This window comes from Vanellus vanellus, assembly GCF_965231255.1.
Source record: "Vanellus vanellus genome assembly, chromosome: 21".
Taxonomy (NCBI): domain Eukaryota; kingdom Metazoa; phylum Chordata; class Aves; order Charadriiformes; family Charadriidae; genus Vanellus; species Vanellus vanellus.
This window is the reverse complement of record NC_138926.1, coordinates 2,514,805-2,538,562: the sequence shown is the minus strand read 5'-3', so window position 1 is coordinate 2,538,562 and position 23,758 is coordinate 2,514,805. Positions and strand designations below refer to the sequence as shown.

Sequence of the window (23,758 nt, the reverse complement as noted above, 5' to 3'; positions counted from 1 at the left end):
ACAGGTCACTGCTCGCTGGGACCCGTAATTGTATGTTTGCCCCCTACCATCAAGCACAAGTATGGGAAAATCTTGACATGCCGTGTCGGAGAGCTGATGTTGCCTGCCCACGAGACGTGTGGCTGAAAAGGGAAATGAGGAACTCGAGGCCATTCCAAGTGTTCAAAGCAGAATCTATCCAGAATCTATAAATCAGAATCTGTGGTGTTTCGGTGGTGAGCAGGCAAGAATTGATTGCTTTAGAACAACACACAGTGGCTGAAATCAGTACCCCACTGAAGTCTGCAGCGCTTTTGCTGTTGAATATAAGAAGTTGATAACGCGATCCCACTGCTCGTCAGAGAATCTGATTTATTAGCTGCTTTGGTTTAATGCAGGTTATTTCTGAAGAGAATTTAAAGTTTCTAGTCTCTTAAATACAGCAGAAGAAGCAAAATTCAGGATAATGAATTCCTGCATTCACTTTTTTAAAATTATATTTTAGGTGTTCCTGTCTCTCCCATCTTTATTTGTACAGCTGATTTAATATGTACTTTACAGCATGAGGCTGAAAATCTGCATTATATCTGTGAGATGCAAAGATGTTGAACAGCTCTTCCGCTCTGTGAAATGTAATTCTGCAGCTGTCTCGTACTATATTTTTTTGTTTCAAATTGACCACGCTTTAACAGATGTTTGAAGAGAACAATGTTCTAAACAGTCCTACAAACTCTGGGCTACAATAGTGCTTTATATTACAGTCACTTTGGAAAGACCTCACTAGCTCCTCTTCGATAAAAGCAAGTTTACGCTTATAGAAGGGACATTGCTAAGTGTATTTTTAAAACCCTCTTCTACTATTTGAAGTATTACTCTTTTGCCAAGGGGTCAGTCTGAGTTACTGCATTCTTAATGGTTTGCAAGCGGGTGGAAATGGCAGCCAGGGTTTTGTTTTGCTCAATGGTTCTCAGACGTGTTTGATGGCCATAATACAAATGATTTGTTTGTATGTGAAATTCCTGATGAGGGGAAGGCTTTAGATTTAAGGTGTCTTGACAAGGGAAATTATGAAAATCTAAGTATCTTGTAAAAAGAAGTGTACTTTCACAGGGGGCTGCTGCTTTACACATTTTTTGTGTAATCATTGTAACACGGTGTAGTTTGCTGTCCTTCTCCAAATGACAGATCTCCTTGCAAAAGGGAATATGTGTGTATGACACTTGCCTTTGCCAGTGATACTTTATGATCTCTCCAAGTCTGAGTAAGTCTCTCCAAACTATGATCTATCAACAGAAAAACCGTACATTTGTTTCTTTCTGTTCCAGCTTGTCACCCAGATGCTGATGGCTTACCTGTCACGTCTCTCGGCCATCGCAGGCAACAAGATAAACTGTGGGCCCGCTCTCACATGGATGGAGGTATGGTATGAAGCTTAGATAGCTCTTTGTTTCCTGACCTTAGCAGCCACAAATGTGCTCTCTTGCCTTTCCAGAAGAAGGTATAACCCTTCCAGACCTATTGCTGTCACTGAAATGCTATCCTAAAAGCTTTATTTCCCTGTTACCAGCATACAGGTGGCCACAAAAGGTATAGAACAAACAGAATCAGGTCCAATGTTAAGAATTTAGGAGCTTGTTTCCCCTCTTGTTTGGATTTTGTCACCCAAAGACATACCATTCTGCCAATGTTCACAAATAAAAGGGGGTGGCAGGTCTGGTGGAGCAGCGGTTGGGTCAATGGACCGCCGGGGAAAGTCCACTTCGTGGCTGAAGGCTCAGAGTAACAGGTTGCAGAAAGCATACTCATTCTTACGCTTCTTTTTGGCAAGGCAATGCTGGGGCAAGTTTCTAAAATGATTGGAGCTGTCTCAGTTATGGTGTTTGTCTGCCCTCTTTTTTGTTTGTTTTTTTTTTTTTTCTTTTCTTTTTCCTTGCGATAGCTACAGAAACAATAAATATTATCTGCGGCTGTTTGCCATCGCTGTTGGTTAAACTGCTCAACAGAGCCTGCACTGTTTGTATGTTGTGAATTGCAGCTGCAGTTTGGGTTTCTCTGTTAATGGTCTTCTACTATCTTAAACAATAGACTTTATTGGGCAACGAGCGCAGGAAAGAATGGGGCTGAGAGATCAAGGGCACCTGCCTGCATCAGCGGTGCTGGTGCTGGTTAGCCTGGGCAGAGATATGTGTGTCTTTCCATTGCCTGATATTGCTGCACACCAGGAATAGAAACAACTATTATTAGACTGTTGCAATTCATCTTTAAATGGTTGTGATAAGGATTGAGTGCATTTTCCTGCAATTTTCCCCGCTGATATCCTCCTCACCCTGAAATGCTTTGGGATGAGCAAAATCTTGGGAACCTGCTCAGCACGAGGGGCGGAAGGAAGCTATAGAGAAAAACTGTAGAATTTACAGCAACAGAGTGGATCTAGAGATTACAGGAAACCTATTGCACAGGCAGAATAACCTTTATGATTAACTGAGCATCTTACAAAATTTTACATGCGCACAAAAATCTAGGAATTTTAAATTAGGCAAGGATTGGGAGCCATGTTTTCTTCAAAAAAGAAATGAAAGGGTGGGAGAAAATTAAAAGCAACACTAGTTTTCGGTTTGACAGCATTTCCTCCTTACCTCAGTGCCTCTTCTAGATCACTAATTCCACCTTGTAGGGAATTTTTGCGGTCTCTTTTGTATTGCCATTTTAAGTCCTTCAGGGAAAACAATATAATTTGTGTTACAGGGAGGTGTGAACATTCACTGACATGTTGTTGTTTGTACACAAAGATGCACAAATACAGCATTTTTCTCATTAGTTGGATGGGGACATACGACCTTCTGAAATACTCTTTATGAATTGTTCTTCCTTCCCGCGTGTGCTGTGCCCCACGCTGTCTCTCCGCGCTGCTCTCCGCGGGGGCCCCTGACCTGTGCTGTCTCTGGGAATCAGCTTGAAGTCTCTGCTGTGTGTGAGCACCAAGAAAACGCTCCTCACTTGTCCTCAGCTGCCTGACGGTCTCCTGTGCTCTTTGTTTCAGATTGATAACAAGGGGAATCACCTGCTAGTCCATGAGGAATCATCCATTAACGTTCCTGCTATTGCTGCTGCCCACGTTATTAAGAGATATATTGCACAAGCAGCAGATGAGCTGTCCTTCGAGGTAAATAATTAGAGGAGCTTCCATTCCTTGTTGTCCTATACAGAAGAGGGTAACGTGTGTGTCCCTGTGTGTGTGTGTGCATCAAGAATATATTCAGACTCTTCCAGAATGTTTTGTGAGGTGAAGCTTAGAAGATTCAGTTGAATATTCGATTTGCAATGGGTTGGATAGAGGGAGGAGCTCAGTCAGCTTTAAAATAGAGCTTTACTTGGCGTTTAATCTTCTGATTAAACAGATACTGCCAGGAACTCTAGCCCGGTCTCTGAGCAGCAGCAGACCCTCTGTACTGTGCAGCGTATTAAAAGTATGTTGTATCTGTTCAGGAAGACTGTTCACATATGTGTGGGTGTGGACACGTGCCAATTTAATTATTCATTGGCCAGTTTACACAACCTGTGTTCCTGTTAGCAGCTCTGTGTCTAAAACCATCTTTAAAAGCTCCCGTGAAAAGTAAAGAACAAGGCTGTGAAAGAACTTGGTACTTAAAGAACAGGTGATAATCTACAACTGTTCTGAAAATCTTCCTTGATGCGGAGGAGGAGCTGCTGTGGAGCAAAGATCTGGAAGATCAGGCTCTGGGAGTCTTTGGGTGTCTGCCTCTTAGCTGTTCTACCCAGAAAGCAGCGGGTTATGCTGTGATTGTTTATGCGCAGGGCTGCTGTCAATGCACTATTCGCAGTGTTACACAAAAACGTGTAAAGGAAAACAGTTAGTGCCTGAAGGAGATTTTGTGATCGCATTCTTAGCGTGCAGCGCAGGAAGTACAAATAATAGTGATAGTCTAACGCTGCCAGGGGTCTGTCCGTATTCGAAATCGAGGCAATTATTGGTGTACACCAAAGAACCGCGCTAATCAGAAAGACATGTGGCTGTGTCATCTTCCAAGTTAAAACGCACGCACTACAGGACACGGACTGTTTGTCAGTGTCTCGGTATTAATAAAAGCAGTGAGATGGCACTCCCTCCTCGTAAATCTTACAGCTCTGTGCCAGCGGGCTGTACTGTGGCCTTGCAGCTCTCCTGCACTCCAACGAGTCATTATGAGGCATAGCATACAAGCGGGGAAACTGAGGCACGCGTGGCTTGCCAAGCGCGCGCAGGGAGAAACCTTGGCACAACGGAAGTGGAATATTGTTTTATAATCCTGCATTCTGTTCCCTAACCCACACTATCTCTTTACGTTCAGCCTACTGTTGATTTCTAACAGGCAATCGCAAAAATTGCTGACTGGCATTTGCTCCCCAATGCTGAGGAAAATACCGGGCTCCTCTGCTCACTGTGGCGACAGCAGTTTCCTTAATGGAAATTTGCTTTGCTGTTGGTTTGTTATTCCCCTGAGGAAACCACTGCACTTCCCTGTGCCTCAGTTATCCCTATCTGAAAAATGGGGATGCGTTATCTTCTTTGTAAAGCACTTGGAGATCAATCATTTTTAAAATCTGGCAAAAGTTGGGTGTTCCTGTTAACAATTTGTGCTATACCTAGCTGCAGTATCTGTTTAGGTTCTGGCCTGTCTCATTTCTATAATAGAGGTCGCACAGATCTTGATTCTCCCCAAGCCAAGTTCAGTATCGATTATACTGATTTCCTTTTGAACTATTGCAGTATTACATTTTTTTATGGGAATGAGCAAAGCTTCAGAAAACCAGTTTGGTCTCCTTGGTCGTTTCCCTTCCTGTTGCTGTAACACCGCACCACCTCTCCGTTCCTTTTCTAATTCAGAAAAGCATGTCACACAGAATCACAGAATCTCCTAGACTGGAAAAGACCTGTAAGATCTAGTCCAATCATTGACCTTTAATGTCTTGGGCAGTTTGTGGCCTACAAAGGGAGCTCTTAACTTTTTGCTGTGAAAAGAAACAAGACGACGCATGTCGATGCCTACATACGCATATGTAGGGCATGTAGTAAAAATTAGTTCAGCTACTTGAGAATATTTTCCAAAGCGTTTCACACTGTCACTGCTTACTTATGTCTGCAGTTTCATCAGAATGCTTCTGTACCCTTTGGCAGGGAGCCTGCTGCTTTGGAGAATTGTTTCCTTATGAGCAGCTGTATCCTCTGTGTTGTATAATGCAGTAACTCTTCCACCTCTCAGTTTGCTTTTACAAAGGCAGAAGTCTCAAGATTGGCACCGGTGCGGTTGCTCACAAGCATTCGTTTTTTGCAGCGCTGAAGAATGGGGTTATTTGAATTGTGCTTTGCTCCTGGCCACATTGCAAGCTGTGATTGATGTTGCCCATCTTTTGCAGGTGGGAGACATAGTGTCTGTTATTGATATGCCACCAAAGGAGCTGACCACATGGTGGAGAGGCAAACATGGATTTCAGGTAGGCACAAGCATCAGACGTGATAGTGCAACTTAAATAAAGGCAGGGAACTCAGCACTGTGTTCCGAGAACTGCTGTGCCTGCACAGGATTGCTCGTGGATATGAGCGGAGTGTCCCTGTGTTGCCGTAAGAGGACTTCTCCTTTCTCTCTGGACTTGGGCTAGAGCACACATGTGGTCTTCCTGGGAAGTTATCTCCCTCCCTAACTGTACGGGTCGGGGGTGGCCATCACCCTTTGATCGACAGCTGGCCTGATGTTAGTGGAAGCTTATGTTGCACCACCTCCGAGGCAGCTGACACTGCTATTCACATCATCCCGTTCCTTCCACCGTCTAAAACTAGCTCAAGCACAACAGAGAGGATTCAGAGAGAGCCCGTTGGTAAGACACCACCACTGATTTGGACAAGGCACCCAAGTAACCTGTGCTTTCGTGGCTGCATTTACTGTGTAGTGTTAATATTACTGTCACTGTAAATGTTACAGCAGAGAGATTTAGGTGGAATTTTCAAAAGATCTCAAACATACCTGGGAATTAGGTACCAAAACTTTTGCATCAAAATGACACTTCCTTTCCAAAAGAATTGTTATTCCCTAGCTTGGATTTTCTCATTAGGAAATTTAATTAAAAAAAAGTCTCTTTTTACAAAACAAAACCCAAAAGCTACTGAAGGTCGGGGGAACTGACTTTCTACTACTTTCTCATACTGTAGTGTCTCACGTTTCAGCTCTATTTAAGTAGGAGGGATTTTCATACTGCTGTTGCTGCCTGTGAGTAGGTGGAATTATGAGTTTGCTCTGGAGAGGGTCAGAGTTGACCCCAGACACTCGTATATTTTGGCATGGAAAATCTGAGGTGCTTTGAGAAGACTTTCTCTGACAGACCTTTCTGTGCCGGATCCAGATTGTGGTGCTGCTGTCATTAATACCAGGGCTGTGTGCAACTGGATCTCCAAACGCTACAAATCCCACCTGAACAGCGTTAGTTATATGATTACTTTTCTGTCCGATTAGCCAAAGCATGTGAGATACAGCTTTCGTTGGCTTTATATCAGATGTGGGAATTCAGATAGTATCTCGTTTGTAAAATCAGAGCAGCATGGACATATGATACTTGCTCTGAAATGAAATTTGTTTCTAGAGTTAACACGTTGATATTTCTTGAACAAACTTGACTGTTCTTCTAGTTTTGAACTCTGTTATGTCTTTGCAGGACTTTTGTTCTGGTCCTAGAAGCCCTAAAGCTATATTTGCCATACTATCAAAAATTAATGAAATGCTTTAGTACTACTTGGCATGATCAGGCTATGCTGTGTTTAACTTCCAAGTGAATCAATAAACCAAACCAAAACTGCTTTGTGATCTGTGCGTGAGTGCACAAAGCTGATTGATTACAAGTGTATGGCATCCCCATGTGGGATGCAGGTTCCGTGATTCAGTGCAAGCTCCCTGCTTGCCATCAGCCCAGCTGAAATTTGGACTAGATATGAAGAGCATCGCTGCTGATTAAAGACGCGAGAAGCAAGGGAGCTCTTTTGCAGCGTGTCACTGCCTTCTCTCTCTCAGATCAGAGTGATCCTTTTGTGCTTTCCCAGCAGAAAGATATGTTGATGAACAAACCACTTGAAAAGGGGTTTGTCTGGATCCGTGCACAGTCAGTCTACTGACACAACAGATCTGAACAGCTGCAGAAATAGAGCACCGTATTTTGGCTTAATGGAACGTTAGGGGTGGAATAATCTTGCATCTTAAACTACAGGCGAGGGTCTTTCACAATTGGAATCAGATCGCGGCTGCTGACCCACGCTATTGGAGAAGCAGCAGCCGTAAGACATGTTTCGGTAGCTCTCGGGATGTGTTTGCACAGGGGCAGAAAATGAAGTTAGTGTGTTTTAAGAAGTTCCTGCCCGTCAGCTGCGAGAGGGTAGCAGACCATCTGCGTGTGTTCTGCTCCTGCTGACTGCAGAGTAAGGCTGCTTAGCTCCGAGGTGGTTTTCAACAGCTGCATCTCAGTTGACAGGCAGTAATTTCATAAGCTGTGCTAACTCAGTTATTACTGTGCAAACACATCTCCTCACACAACCGTGGATCTGATTTGCAGAGGGGTGCGTTTTTCCTGCGAATTGGTGGGTTTTGTCATTTATTTGAAATGTACTTATCAGAGCTTTTCATTTCCGTGGAACACCATCAGCTACCAAGAGCTGCAAATTCTGGCATTGTGAAAGGAGGGAGAAAGTTTTTTAACCCGTGTTTCAAGTTTAAGGCCCATAAGCTGTGAGCGTACAGAAAAAGTACATTTCCTGATGCAATGGAGCGTTTTGACCATACCAGCTGCTGCAGTGAGGATTCAGAGAAAGGAAATTTATCTCCCGTGTTCATACACCAGACCTAGAGATGTGTTACGGTTCAGTACAGAAGTGTACTTGATGAATACCTAAAGAGCGCATAGGTAAAAAACGTTATAGTAATATGTCTAAGAACTGACGAAGCTGTGCAGCCTTTAAAACATTTATTATAGGCAAACAATTCTGTTCCAATTTAGGAACAATAGCCATTGTGAACATGATAGCAATCTGTTGATCCAGTCATTTTAATTAATAAATCAACAAAGAGTGTCTTGCTAGATAGTTGTGATTCTGTGAGCAGACAAAAGCAGGAGGTCCAAGGACCAAGTGTTTGGACAGTTTGTTCATGTTACTTCTCAGGTTTTTGCTTTGTGCTAGCAAAGGAGCAAGGTTTTATCAAACAGACCCCAGCTTACATCGTAAATCATGTCTTGATAGGAGGAGAGCAAGGTTTCACTGAACGTGGAAAAAAATTACTTCTTGACTTACAAGGACTTACCTGGTTTTGTGCATTTAAACCAGCTGTGGCTTGTGTGTGTCTGGGCAGAAGTGCGTTTGTTTCTCCATCTATTAGAATAAATAAAGTGTTTCTCTGCTTATTCTTTGCCCGAGCTGTCCTTCAGGAATGAATCACTGTTTTTCTTATCCTTCAGATTTCCGCGGTACAGTTGCAGGTGCCTTTCTCCCAATACCCCATCTAATGACTGCATTGCAAGGCGCTTCATCCTGCACAGAACAAAACAACCCACTCGGCTTCTTACCATTTTCTCTGGTTAAAGGAAAATTATTTTACAGATATTTTTCCTCAAGCCTTTTTCTTTTCAAATGTGTCCTTAGTGAGTCACTGCTTTCACTGTAAGATTGTTACCTAAATTACATCCACCTCCACATTAGCAGCCTTCCAGCCCTCTTTGTTCTTTTTCTTCATGCTTTGTCTTTTCAATCAGTAACTCTGTTTCAGACAGCTGAATCGTTGGGGACAGGCGATGCACAACTGCCTTTTGATGTTCTGAATAATCCTCTCTTTTGGGTATAGTTTCATTAGTTGCACTCTTGCACAGCAGCGAGCTGCACAGCTGCTGGAGGTGACACAACGCACAAGAGTGTGCATAACTGGGGCGGGCTGGAGTTTTTTGGCATCAGCCTGTGTTTACATGAGCTTGAACTGGTTGTGAAACTGCAAGCCCTTGCTGCCAAATCATGGTCTGTGCTGAACCCAAAAACAGGCTTTAAGACCTAATAGATTTCCCAAAAAGGGCCACGTTCTGTCTTGGATTGGTCAGGAGTAAAACTGGCTGTTAGTTGAGAGCATTTTATTTTTTTCTTGCGCATCGTTTTCTACTAAATCCCATGTATGTGATGTGAGCACGGGGTACCGATTAGTAAAACTGGCCTGGGAAGGCTGAGCACATTTTTGTGGACAGTGTCACTTTGGAAACACCAGTTCTTAAATGAGAAGCCAAAGTTTGATTTCTGGTTCACGTGTGTTGATTCGGGAGCTCGGTGCGAGGCAGCCATCTGCCCGGTGAGTGATATCACCTGCAAAACAGGCGATGTGCAGGAGCCCGGTGCATGTGTCACCAGTGACGTCACTTCTCAGCCAGATGGCCACTTCCATTTGTAGAACGGTGCCAACTGCAGTAACAGATTGGGCAAAATTGTGTCTGAACTGATTTGCCACAAGTTTCCGACTCCGTGCGCATCCGCTCTGCCCTTTTTCTGTCGGCACGTAGCAGAGGTTTGCATGGGGACAGGCGCGCGACCTGGCATCTCCCTCGCCACCCCCCGCCAGCGAGCGCCCTTGGGCGCGCTTGAGCGGAGATTTTGTGCCCCTCTCTGTAGGAGCACGTGTGACTTTTGGTAGTAATGTTGAGCATTTGGCTGTCTGCTAGCTCCGCCACTCCAGAGGGTGGGAATGTTAAAGGAGGAGCTTTTGACCAGCCTCACCTAGTTTCCCGAAGTACAGCTGGCATACCAGTCAGGGATCACAGAGTCACAGAGTGGTCAGGGTTGGAAGGGACCTCTGGAGATCATCTTGTCCATCCCCTCTGCGAGAGCAGGGTCATCTCCAGCAGTTGCACAGGAAAAGGAAAGTCCCCCACCTCTCTGGGCAGCCTGTGCCAGTGCTCTGCCACCCTCACAGGAAAGAAGTTTTTCCCCATGTTAAGACAGAATTTCCTGTGTTCCAGTTTGTGCCTGTTGCCCCTTGTCCTGTCGCTGGGCACCACTGGAAAGAGTCTGTTCCCATCCTCTTGCCACCCGCCCTGTAGATATTGATAAGCATTGATGAGATCCCCTCTCAGCCTTCTCTTCTCCAGGCTGAACAGCCCCGGGGCTCTCAGCCTTTCCTCCTAAGAGATGTGCTCCCGTCCTCTGAGCATCTTCATAGCCCTTCTCTGGACTTTCTCCAGTAGTTCCCTGTCTGTCTTGAACTGGGGAGCCCAGAACTGGACACAGTGCTCCAGATGTGGCCTCACCAGAGGATGACCTCCCTCCACCTGTGGCCACGCTTTTTTTAGTGCGCGCCAGGATGCCATTGGCCTTCTTGGCCACCAGGGCATATTGCTGGCTCATGGGCAACTTGTTGTCCACCAGGACTTCCAGTCCCTCTGCAGAGCTGCTCTCCAGAAGGTCAGCCCCCAGCCTGTACCAGTGCAGGGGGTTATTCCTCCCTCAGTGCAGGACCCTACGCTTGCCCGTGTTGAACTTCATTAGGTTCCTCTCCACCCAACACTCCAGCCTGGCCAGGTCTCACTGGATGGCGGCACAGCCTTCAGGTGTGACAATGGATAATTAACATCTACCATCCCATACAGACATTCTTTTTTGTGAATAAAAGAAATTAGAAGAGTTTTGTGGCCACGTGTTCAGCTCTCTTTTCCTAGAGTTCAGGATAAGCGGACTAACCACCCTGTTCCTCCTCTAATTGGTGCCCCTCTAAATGGGTGAGTTACCTTCTTAACTGGTGTGCCAGCTCTGCTTTGGGAAATGTGGTGAGGGTGCCCTGCTCTCTGCCCTAGCCGCCGATATGTAGTTACTTGGCAAACAGCCTAGGGAAAATTCTGCTTGTAAAAGCCAAACGAGCAATAGAAGTGTTAGGCTTTGCTACCCCATCCTCATCCAAAAGTAAAAAATTTTTGAAATTAAATTTATCCCATACTTTAGCCTATGTCAAAACTAAAAAAAAATAATCAAAATGTCTCAAACAGTGTTTCACTTGCCATTTATGTTGCTGCTACTTTCTCATTTGTCTGAATTCCCTCCTCGTATGCTGAAAATGACTGTTATTTTGACTTTTCCCCTTAAAGCCTCATGTATCTTCCAGTTTTAGCAGACGCTGGCATAGAAGTGAAAAAAAAAAAGATATAGTAGCTGTTGCAGCAATGTTTGCATACACCGATAGCCCGTGCTTTCCTCCTTTGGTTAAGGTGTGTAGTGATTTTTTTAACCTTTAGATGACCTTGTATTTATCTAAATACATACTCTCCTTGCTATTCATTTTCATACGTTGCCAAATCCTTTAATCCTGGCTCAAGCTCTAACAGTGCCTTGCTACATCCGTTGAGATTAACTCTTGGACTAAAGTCATTTATTTATACAAAATCATGGAAAACTTTCCATGGGAGGAAAAGCAGCATCTTTTAAGTGGATGGGAATGAGGCATAAGATATAGGTTATGACCCTGAAGATGATCTCTTGGGGATCTTACAAGAAAAGTCAGAATAAATAAGTTGGAAAATACAAACCATCAGCACTATTAGCAGTAAGTTAACATCAGAGAGCTTGTCAACAATCGCACAAATAAAAATTCTCTTTCCCTAAAAATTCTGTTAGAGTTATTGGTTGTGAACATTGAGAGTAGGTATAGTGTTTTATTTGGGAAAGGCGCTGAGGTATGTAGAAGCAGTGACGTAACCATCTCGAGCCTTCTTTCATTTTTAAATTAATGTTTCACGTTGTATATATCGTGCAGAAACAGGAGACGCATTATGTTACCAATCAAAGGCAAACGAGCTTTTGTTTACAGTATGGGGTTTGGGGCTGGATTTAGATCCGCCCTTTTTCATTATGATTAACGGCAGGTTAGTGTCCGAGTGCTTCAGGTTTCTTTACGCATCTCAGGCATAGACGTTGTGGGCAATTAAAAAAGGTTCTCAAAGCATTGAGAATGGCAGAAAGTCTGTCGCTTCAGCTATGGAGCCTCCCAAACGTATCGTTTGTGTGATGGGGCTGAGACTTTCACTGGATGTGCGCATTTTTCCTAACTTAAAAGTTTTCTCCCGCATCTCTTGCACAGGAGATGTCCAAAAGAGACTCTTCCCTATGGGAAAGCATTTAAAAAACATATAATGTATTTTGTTTAAATAGCAGTACTTATGGTGTGTGTAGCAATCGGCCTGTTTCTCGACATCTCCCAGCAAAGCATCGCTGAGCTGTGAGGGGCCCTGTACGCGGTGCTGGGATTCGTGCTGGTTTCCGGGTGCTAATTAACGTATTTCTATCTGTAAACTGCACAAACATCACTGCTACGTTATATAACTGCAGGATATCATCTCCCTGCAGAACTGGCACCCAGCAGAGTGAGCCGTTGGGGGAAGCCATACGTTATCTTAGGTTTTGGATGGGTTCTTCAGCGCCGTGAGTCACCTGAGCACAGGCTGGTGTCCACTACAGGGCGCCATAGGTCAGAGACGCAAAATCTACTGATCCATGGTGCTGCTGTTACAGTCCCGTTCCTGTGCTGTCATAATCTTAACAAAAAGCATATTCTGAGTCTTTAAGGATGATGGATTATAGTTTGTCCTCTTCCTTGGACAAAACCTTGCCTTGCTGGATTTTGGGGGGGGTGGGGAGGAGAAGTTATCTGGGATTACCATTAACTGTTGCTTCCCTTAGGGAATTTGGAATAGTTTCAAAGTCTGGAATGTTTACCTGGACACACCATGCATGACACTACGCTAAATTGCTTGGAGGTGTATGGGGGAAAATTAACTTGGGAGTAGGAAAGAGATTTTGATTTTTTTTCCTCGGAGACAAAAGGGAATTGTGTAAGATGAATAAATAGAGAAGGGAGTGTTTGCCAGGCTGGCGGTGCTGCCTGCCTTGTGGCTCCGATGAATTTCATAGATGTGCTGACATGACCAGCAGCAGCCCTGGCCCAGTTCTCGTGTTTAGATGAGCTTGGGGCCCATCCGCTGGCTCTTTGCCATGCATTGTTGGAGCACTTGACCAAACTGCGGCTGCCTGAAGCGACTTGATGCTTTCAGCTGTCCGAATCACATGCCTGACACAGGAGAGGAAATCCTGCTTCTGGAAGGGCTCAAAAGGGTGGTGGGGCTTGAATTACATGTTGTGGTACAGAAGCTGTGTTGGGTGAGGAGGTAGGATAGGAGAGGGAAAAGGTCTGGACATACGGACGAAGGCTAAAAGTTGCCCAAGGCTCTGGTCTGGTTTGACTTCCACCTGGGAAGAGAGTGAGAAGGAAGACACCGTGAAGTGGAGAGAGGGATGGGATGCTGGAAGTGTAAAACTCTTATCTGGTCACATCTTAGCCTGAATCCTTAAATAGTGCAAGGGAAATAATTCCACTTCTCCCCAGATACAGAGACATTTGAGTGGCATGTGAATTTCTGCAGGAACATCCTATTTCAACAAGACTTTAAGATCCTCCCCATCCTCTAGTCTTTAACCCTTACAGTGGCTTAGACAGTCTCACTGGCATTTCTGAGTTAAAGCGGATCACAGAATGGTTTGGGTTGGAAGGGACCGTGAAGATCATCTCGTTCCACCCCCTGCCCTGGACAGGGACACCTCCCCCCAGCCCAGGTTGCTCCAAGCCCCGTCCAACCCGGCCTTGAGCACCTCCAGGGATGGGGCAGCCACAGCTGCTCTGGGCACCCTGCCCCAGGGGCTCACTGCCCTCAGAGTGAAGAATTTCTTCTCAGGATGAAGATGCAGGGAAAAACACTATGTTAAAGGTCAGTGCAGGAATGCTGCAAATTAGCACTTGAAAATAATCAGTCACAGGAACTCGCTGTGACTTGGGCACTTGGAGATGTCTCCGTTGTCGGTGATGCCGGCAGCAGAGAAGCAGCTGCATCCAGCGGCTGTCAGAATTTTCGGTGGAGCGCTGCTAGGTGGTAGCCCGGGGTGGGTCACTGCTTCTGAAGCATCTGCAAATACTTGCTAGGGAGAGTCCTGCCTTTGCGCTTTGGTTCTGGAATATTCTTTCTGTTTCAGCTTGGTTAGCAGATATACAGATAAACGGTAATGGTGAAGGAGCTCATGCAGGCCGTTTGTCAGCCGTTCTCTCGAATCGCTTTCAGTAATGGATATGTGGCACTATTCTCCCCTGTCCTTTGCTGATAGGGAAACTGAGGCACAATGGTGGCGCTGGCTCGTCCATGCTCAGAAGCAGATACGAGAGTACACACCAGAAGTTCTATCTCTTGTTAGAGATTTTTTTGCTCCATCACGCTGTTTCTTCTAAAAATACTGGTGCTTTCTAGTCATACTACGGAGTTCTCACTTACAAATGTAGAACTCATTTTACTCTATGTATATTTTATTAAACCTGTTCTCAGTTCTAAGATTGAACTGAATTCAATTTCACTAAAACCACTTTGCACTTTTTTAGCAAGATCTTTAACCGCGCTTGATCTGAATGCTTCAGGAGCGTCACTTATTACCCGCGCGCATCAGAGCAAGTGCGCGCAGTACGGCTGGGACACAGGAGACAGCCTGGGGCATTCAAAGTGTCTTCTCCAAACTTACCATAGGAGAACAGGTGTTTTTCTGTAACGGGACTGTACAGACATGCAAATGTACTGACCCACATTGGATTTCAGTTTTCTAAAGGAATAAAATGTGGAAGGGTTTGTGAATATGGTATTTTGACAGTGAAAAAAGGCCGAGTGTTGGTGAGATTGAAGTACAGATAATTGAGATGCTGAGCGCTGAAACATCTTGCTCTCGTCATTAAATTTCGTGTTACGTACATGCAGCCAGGGGCAGGAAACCCCCCTAAAGTCGTTCTCTCTCTCTCTCTCTCATTCTACTGGAGATTTAAGGGTGGGTAGCACACTTGTCCTCTCCCCCCTCTCTTGCAAGTTGAATATCTCTGTCCTGTTCCAGCTTAGAAAATAGACCTGTAACCGTATTTTACAGAGCTAGTTATTTGGTTTGTAGAATTTTTGGCTGCCTCATTTTGAAAAATTATTACTCTTGTGCCGCTCATTTTATGTTGGATAATGATATGGAGCGTCAAGCAAGCAGAGTTTGAGGAAAATGTTTAACAGTTCAGATCTTAAAAACACTACATTCAATATTCTGCCTCTCTTTCTGTTTTTACTGCAGGTTGGATTTTTTCCGAGTGAGTGTGTTGAACTAATTAACGACAAAGTTCCTCAGTCCGTGACCAATTCTGTGCCAAAACCAGGTAAGTGTATTAAGTTTTATGATGCAATGAAGTAAAATGGAGTTATCTTTTTGGTGTTCCATGTTCAATATCTCCTTTATACGTATCATGTTATACTCTGTGTATCAATCATCGTTTATACGTATCATGTTATCCTTTCTATGTGTTGATCATCCACACGTTCCCTCTCAAATAGTTGCCACTGTTGAATGTCTTTTCGTCTGCGCTGTTTTGTAAGCTCGTATCGACGTCCATCTCTTGCGTGATTTGAAAGATTTTAAGCTTGTAAGAATTTCAGACTCCTTCAGCAGTCTGTAACGAGTGATTCCATGCAACATCCCCGTTCTTGGTGTCTGGAGAGTGTTGCATGTTAGGTTTTTTTCCCCATACAGAACATACAGGCGACCCAAAAATGTTTATGTTGATTTAGGCGGAATAGATTAATTAGGTACTGGAAGCTTCTTTCTCTTTGGGGATTGATGGAGAAAGATAGAACAGAACTTGGAATCCTAGCTGCTTCTGCTCTGGGTATATGACTCCACCTACTTCCTACGGCCTTCTGGACAGTTTTGTAGTGTAGGAAACACAGGCAGATTAATACCAAGCTTTGCTGATGAAAGGAAAAATAAATAGAAAATGAGATCTTGGATCTGAGTCTACTCTCATCCCAGTATATGCTGGTAGTGATTGGAGTTGGATGTGCTGGCATAACTGAGATCTCTGCAGAATTTACTGGTGGTGAAGCTTTTGTTTAATTCTTCCATTTTTTTTTTAAAAAACACCTATATTTTCATATATATAAAAAGATATATCTGTATATCTTTTGTATCAAGAGAAAGCAGTTTGAAATTGCTGACCGTTCTTAAAGCGTTATACAGCTGGCACGTTGAGTTGGAAACCTGCTTAACTGACCTTTTTTTCATCTATTTTCTTTATTTTAATGATGCTCCTTATCTTACTAAGTTTGCTGACTTGATACTTTAAAACAAATAGCTGTGATTCAAAAGTTTGACTTTTGCTAAGGGAAATGCATCTTATCAGATTGTGCGCTGCAGCTTGGAACTTTTGGTTCAGCAGTAAAAAGTCACGAACACCCTCCACTGTCCACGTGCTGCGTTGGTCTGCACGCTGCCAAGAGCGGACAGATCAGGGAAATAGTTTCCTCGGCCATTGGTATCTCCCGCCTTTGTTATTCCCGGGAATGTGCGAGCGTATTTGCTAGAATCAGTGTCACGGAGATCTCCAGCAATTCAAAGCGCTGCGGCAGGTGGTCATTCCATAAATCCAGTATCTGCCCTGTGTTGTTTGAAGTTGATCTCTAAATACTGTGATCAGTCGCTTCGCTCCGCTCCATCAGCCAAAGCACATGGACAAGGGCAGCTTTAAACCTAAATACGGGCCAGGCTGATAGATACAATCATAAGCAAGTGTTTATTATTAAATATGGCTCAGGCAATTAAATGTCACGAGCTGCTAGTGAATAGTTTCTTGCTATGCTTTAATGAGAGATAATGAAGCAGCACAGATTAATAGATTCTATTTGGCTTTAACAACACACTAGGGGGTGGATTTCCTCTTTCGGTCCTGGGAATTGTTTGTTATAAAGTTGATACCAAAAGCCCAAACCCTATTAAAACTAATAAGTTGAAAGATATTGCCAAGCCATGAGGCTGTCCCAGTTGACCTTCCCTGATAGTTGTCCTTTGCATACAATTAAAGGCAAAAGGCTGCTCTAGAAGAACACTAATGAGCTTTCAGATGTAAGGAGTGCTAGAACGAGCGCTGCAGCTGTTTCTGGAATCCTGCCCTGCCTTTGCACATAGAATTTATCATACCATTTCTTTGTAGCATTCCATATGTCTATTTTTTAGATAGACATTAATAGACATTAAATATGTCTATTTTTTCCACCTTGGGAAAGGATGGAACTACTACGCCGGAGGCAGAATCTGGAAGACTCTGCCTCGGTTGCTACGGGAGTCGTGCCTCGGCCGGAGCTAGAAGTAGCCAGGGAGGAGGTTCCCATAGATAAGGCGAGTTGAAAGTGGTTTTGGAGAGCTCGAGGAACCTGTCTGCCTGCAGGAAAACTGTGGGGGTGAGAACATGAAGGGGGAGGAAGGGGTTGGAGTCACACACCGCTGGACGAGCTGGCTGCCGTGCCAGCACCGTCCAGGAGGGTGGCACGGGGGCCGCGGGGGCTCGCTGCAGCACCCCGAGAGCCTTAAGTAGCGCTGCTGGGAAAGGTGACACTGCCTCTTTTCTGAGTGGTTCCTCCAGAGCCCCCTCGGAATTGCCTTGCTGGGATAATGCAGAAGAGCTCGCATTTTCCTCACCCATATTCCATTTATTTAGTGTATTCTAATCTGTGGCTTAAACGTACAGGGTATTTCTCATGCACTTAAATATCCACATAATTAATTTTCTCCCCTTACCTGTATTTGAAACATCAATTTGGCTTTTCCCAAGGAATAGCAGCTTTTCTAGAAGGAACCACTTGGACCTTTTCTCCTTGTTTGACATCAGCAGGGTATTGCATCTCGAATGAATGTGAAGTTTTAGATTCGGGCTTGATAAGACATACTTATCAACATGCAAACTTTATTTGCTTTAATCAAAATATGATGTGTTAGAGCATCCAGAACATTTTGTATCTGCAGTGTAAAGCTCTTTGCCACGAAGGAATTTACAAACACAGAACTCCTTGTGTTGTTTAATTGTCCCTAGATTTGGCTGGGTTGGGTAATCTAATGGAAAGCAGATGGAAAGCAAAGAACTTCCTGCCTTGCCTTTTTATTAATATTTATAATTAGAGGTTTTGATTTGCAGAAGCGATGGGGACAGCTTGTTAATAGAACCATAAAATATGGCAATGGTCTGTAATGCAGTACAAATAATGACTGAGGTTCAAATGAAAATGTAGCACAGGGAACGGGAGAGGAGGTCCGCGCTTAAGTGCAAACTCTGCTTTTAGAAACAATATTTTCTTTGACTGTGGAAATACGTGCTTACACCAGGGATAATGCAGCCAGTGCCTGAGGTAAAGGGGAGAAAACGGACCGTACAGGAAAACTGCCCATTTTATTCAATTCTGAAAATTCAAAGTAAAAGGAAAGAATATTTGGTTTGCCTTGAGTCACCTCTGAAATGTATTTGACCCTGACGGGTGCCCTCATGCCCCATTTTTTTCATGTTTGGTGCTGTAAGAAAATGCTTTTTTTTCAGGTGGGATGCAAACTGATATCCTGACTGTTTGTTTATGTAAAAACCACTGCAAAGATCCAGGAAGGTAGTGTGGGCTCACCAAATCCCACAGCACTTGAGTACTTGCCTTTTTTTCTAAATTCTTCCTGTATCCTCACTCAGATACAATACCCTAATGATAACTTCTTAGCCTAAATTATTATATTGAATTGATATCTAATATTAAATAGCTAATACCATTTACTGACAATTTAGCTGAATTTCAGTACTACGGTAGATGGAATCAGCTTATATTTATAAAGATTTTTAAAGAGGCACAGGATAAAGGTTGCGTTTGCATTTCAGATATTCGGTGAGAAGTGAATCTTTTAAATATTCATTGTGCTGCTTTGGAGAAAAGAAAAGTGAATAGATGTTTTTTTCCTTCTAAGTGAATCTTTGGGCATTGCCTGTAGATGGTGGCTGTGTTTACCCTTCTCATTCACTTCTGTCCATCTCTGGTTGGTCTTTTCTGGGAACTCTGTGTGTGTGTGTTCATATTGTCCCCACTCATTTTGGTGTTGTTAACAGCAGTATGTGTCGGCTTATCTGTTTCAGTCCGTTCTTTCTCATAATTCTGGACATTTATGGTTTAATAGTATTTAAAATCACGTATCATGCTTCACCTCATACATGCGCTTTGTGTCACGTCTTTCGCTAACAAGCAGCGTCTTGCTGTGTACCAAGTCGGTCCCGCAGTGTGGTAATTTGCGGATGCTGCTGGGAAGCGTCTGGTTTCAGTGGGGAAACGGAGACTAAAGATGCAGTTTGCAGTGGGGCAGGTAGAGCCTAAGTGAAGAACTGGGGGATTAGAAGGTAATGTTTCCCTTTCTTTTTTTCAAAACAATGAGCATTTTTAAAGCTTCAGGGGTCATTCTCGCCAGTTCCTCAGTCTTGCGTAGGATAAAAGGAGGAACCCCGGCAGCTCTGCCCAACTTTATGGAGGATTTTTCAAATGCCTGTCTCATCCATTCATTTAATTTAGATTTAACAGGTAAATGTACTCTTATGATGTGCAACTACGGACACATTAAAAGGTACTTGTTAGTATTACAACCTGTTGGAAAGGAATATTTTTTTTTTTTAAACATAGATAACATACTAATCTGGGTCAACATGCCAAATACAAATGATCTGAACTTCTGAAGGATTGAAATTTAGGTCTGGATCAGGCAACAGCCTCTGCTCTGACCTCCTGAAAACTCTGGTACAGCGCTGAACGAATTAATTTTAACTGTAAAAATGCAAACTGAATTATATTCATTGTGTTAGAGCTATTGCAATCAGAACAGGCTCTTAAGAGGTCACGCCTGGTTTGAAACAGGCTGGTTGCTAATCCTTGGACAAAAAAGATTGTGGGGTTTTTATTTTTTTAATAAAAATAAAAATCAGGAAGAATAAGGTGCAAATAGAACTTACCTTCTGCAGATGCCCGAGTTGAACAGCCGTTTGACACTGGTGAGTGCACAATGTCTTAGTGGTTTTATAAGGAAAATATAGAAAGATAAAATACAGGTAATCAGCACCAGTCTCGTTAACCTTATGCAAACAAACCAGTTGTTTGGCGTTCAACATGCAACCGTCTCTTTAAAGCTAAATGAAAGGAAAATTCTATTGAGCCAAGACAGGTATCCATGTCCAGCGTGGAAGCGGACAGGGAATAAACGTGCTAACATGCGCAGGGCCACCAAGTCTAGTTCTTGAGGCAGACAACCAAAAATGTGCTCTCAGTATTGCCAGACCTCAGGGCCAATCCTTCAAGAAATCACATTCTCTTGGCTCCTGTGGAGCTCAGGCAGAGCTATGAGTGGACAAAGATTTCGGGATGAAAGCTCAACACACAAAAAAAAGTGTAAAAACGACTTCTTTGCACATGTCTTCGTGCTGTGCCGCAGAGATTTCTCCAGGGCTCTGAAAGCCACCAGGATTCGCCTGGTGGGCTGCGTCTTCAACCGGAGACGTCAGCAGGACAACGCCAACCTGCTTAAAGCCCAGATTTGAGCTGCTCTGAGCTGTTATTTCCTCGACTTTGTGTTTTCTCTCTTCCATCCAAAAAAAAAAAAAAGCAAACACTTGGGCCTGAGGCAGCAGGAGCTAAGCCTCTGCCTTCTCTGCAATTAGTGATTTTCAGGAAGAACACCTTTTGTCAATGGGAAAACATAGCTCTGAGACAATTTTGGTCTTCTTTCTGCACAGAATGAAAAAAAAGATAAAGCAGCTGTGTGCTTTAGCACCATTAGGGATGGAGGAGAGCTAAGTGTGGAAGGAACCGAATTACGCAAACCGTAAATTTACAAATCTGGGAGTTGTTTTCTTTTGTAAGTGGTTGGCATTGTCCGGCTATATAAAGAAAAGTTACATCTTCCAGCCCTGTTTCTGACCCAACAAAGTACTTAAAGATGGGCTTAACCATAACCACGTGCTCAGCAGCCACGGGGAGGAACGCAAACAAAGCCGGTGCCTCGCTGCGTGGCTCGGCAGGGATGGGCCTGGTGCTAAAGTTCAAACATGCAAAATGGTAGGGGTTTTTGTTTTTGTTTTTGAGCTGGGACACACCGGGTGGGGAATTCTTGGATCCTAATGAAGTTCCCAAGTGTTTAGGGAATAAAGCACCAAACAACTTGAAGGATTGGGGCTCTGGTGGTGTTTTGCGCTGTGTATAACCTTGCTGAGCTTTATATGACATTAACCCATTTTCAATGGGTGCGTTTTTAACCAACTTTTTTTTGTTTGTTCATTTGTGTTTTTTTTTTCTTTTTTTCAATTATACCTTCCCAGTCTCCCCTGCCCACGGAGCCCGTCCAGCGTCTTGGAGCTACTTCCCCCCTTGTACGTTTTCATTTATTCCTTTTTTCTTCTTTCTCTCCCTGTCTCTCTCTATGTGTCTCTCTCTTTTTTCTTCTTCTGTACATACAAGTCAGTAGCAGTGATGCTTTGAAGGATATTCAGGAGAAGCAAACCAAGCTTTTAGTCTAACATGCCTTTTTTCAAAGCTGTTTGGACATAAAACAATACAGCAGGGAAACAAAGAAACTGATTTTCTGGTGGAGATGATAGAATCATTTTGAATCAATAAAACCCTGAGTGAAAGAAATTAAGTGCCAGGCAACCAAGTATGAATGTCAGTTCGAAAGAAAGAGAAGTGGGTGATGGAGAGGAATTAAACATGACTCTGAAAGTTTGTTAGAACTTGAAAATCTTCAGAAGCAAAGATTCTTTTTTTTTTTTTTTTTTTTTTTTTAAGATCAGAAAACGCTGTTTGTGCTTAGCATCTCCCACTGCCCAAAGTGAAGCTGTCAAGTTATGTGGGAGTGGTTTACTTATCTGGAGAGTCCTGCTTCATGTTGCCATGGTCTTTTTTAGATCTTGCTAGTGCTAAACTGAACCTCAGAGCAATAACCTAGCGCTGGTAAAATTGGAGGCTGTTTCCATAGATTTAACGTTTTTTACACGAAAGGTTTCATTCACATATATCGACTTCCCCCTGGGATATTGTTTGGCGTTCATAAATCAGTCTTAAAACTGGATATGCAAATACTGGGGGGAGAGAGAGAGATGTAAAAAAGCAAAATATATAATATGTGTATATATATGCTTTCCCTGTGCACATAGACACTTCCAGCCTGTTGGCATAGAGACGGTCGTACAGTGGGAAGCAGGCATGGGGTTCCTGTTCCCCGTGCTTCCTCCAGGAGAAGGATGGTATTTGACAGCAGACTTTTTGTTTCTGGTGCGAAGACTCACCTTTCTGAGCACCTTCCCGGGCAGGTGCCAGGGTTATCGGATACTGTCCAGACAGAAAGTCAGAGACTTCGGAGAGGAAGGGGAGAATGGGGTTTGGATTGCAGATAGGAGTGCGGGGAGTGCGCGTGGTGAGGCTTCTTCCACTGCACGTGTCCAAACCAACAACACGAGCCAGGCAACCTTTAAACTGGGGTAGAGTTTTTAAGAATGAGGGCAAAATTTATTGCTATGACTAGCTATATTTGTTGATAAATAAATAGCCTGCTGAGAAGTTTGGGAGGAGTCAGAATAGTGAATGCCTGTAAGATTCGAGGAGTTTCGGAGGTACGGAGAGAAGATTTTTCCTCTTTTATAGTCAAGTTCCTTGAATCCCTGAGCCCTTCAAAGAGCCGTTCCTGCGAAGGTTCGGTAGAAGTTCACTTCAGATAATAAAGGCAGGCTTGGGCTTTTTGCCCTTTTTAAGGTGAATACAAAGAATGGGCAGATTTCTGGTTACTTATCGCAAGGCGGAAGGTTGGCACGCGGAGTCCCCCTCCTTGCTAAGCCATTTGTGGGAAGGAAGAGTTCAATGCCAGAGCAGCTAGAGTATTTCTGCTCAGAGGTAGAAGGCTTATTAGTGGTTCTGCTTGTTTTTCGTGTGAAATTAATTTCTTTTGACAGCCATGTCCCTTTGTGAGTCATGTAATTGCAATAGAGAGGAGGATCTTGGCTATCGCTGCGCGCAGAGCACCATTAGAGAGATCATGTGCCACATCCTCACATGCCCGAGCGCTCCTCTGTGGTCTGCACTGCTGGTTCTGGTTTATAATATTGCTGTGTACCAAAGATCAGGGTTGCACGTCTTCTGTTACTAGTAATTCAGGAAGATATTTTATGTACTTTTTAAGTAGGGAAGCCTTGAGGTCCTGTTCAGACTTTGCTGGTCTGAGGGGGAAGTTACTTTCTGGGCTCACGGAGCAGTTTTTAGACACTGAAGGTCTTTTTTGGCCCTCAGCCCAGATCAAACGAGTTGAGATCTGAACGGGGAGGCAAGGGAGGAAATGTGTTTCTGAAACTGGGACAGAGTGCCTCTGAAAATGAGCTCTAAATCTTTAGTCTCCCAACCGTACCAAAGACCATTATTGTGCAAGCTGCAGCTATGTTTAAAATCACTGATCCTTCCAGTAGCGTTTGCCAACCTAAACTGAGATCTATTTTATATAATTTTTTTACGTCTTTACAGTGAAAACTCTCTTTACGGTGATATGTGTATATAATACGTGTGTTTGCAGTGGCATTGAGGATGAGACTGCACACACTGTGGTCACACCTGAGCCCGCTTTAAGCCCGGTTGTTCAGGTACCAGTAGCATCACCTTCATCCTCAGTAGCTCAAGTTTTCTTGAGATTTGGCTGTTTACTCGGCTGATTTCATCTTACCTCATCTTTTTTTTTTTGCTATTCATCCTGTGAGCTTGGCATATCGCTTCACTTAGACTTGGTTTTTTGCACATTGACATTGCTAGTTAAGAATACTTCAGGTCTAGAACATGCCGGAGAAGC

At 43.7% G+C, this 23,758-nt stretch overlaps 1 protein-coding gene across 1 annotated transcript in view; it reads left to right on the top strand.

Annotated features, from left to right (window-relative positions):
- ARHGAP32 (Rho GTPase activating protein 32) overlaps nucleotides 1–23,758 on the top strand; it is a 158,950-nt gene that overhangs the window by 79,048 nt on the left and 56,144 nt on the right. Inside the window, exons 7-11 of the mRNA XM_082493848.1 lie at nucleotides 1,305–1,397; nucleotides 3,020–3,142; nucleotides 5,395–5,472; nucleotides 15,173–15,254; nucleotides 21,252–21,302. Of these exons, the coding sequence (XP_082349974.1) occupies nucleotides 1,305–1,397; nucleotides 3,020–3,142; nucleotides 5,395–5,472; nucleotides 15,173–15,254; nucleotides 21,252–21,302 (427 nt within the window). The remainder of the gene's footprint in view (nucleotides 1–1,304; nucleotides 1,398–3,019; nucleotides 3,143–5,394; nucleotides 5,473–15,172; nucleotides 15,255–21,251; nucleotides 21,303–23,758) is intronic.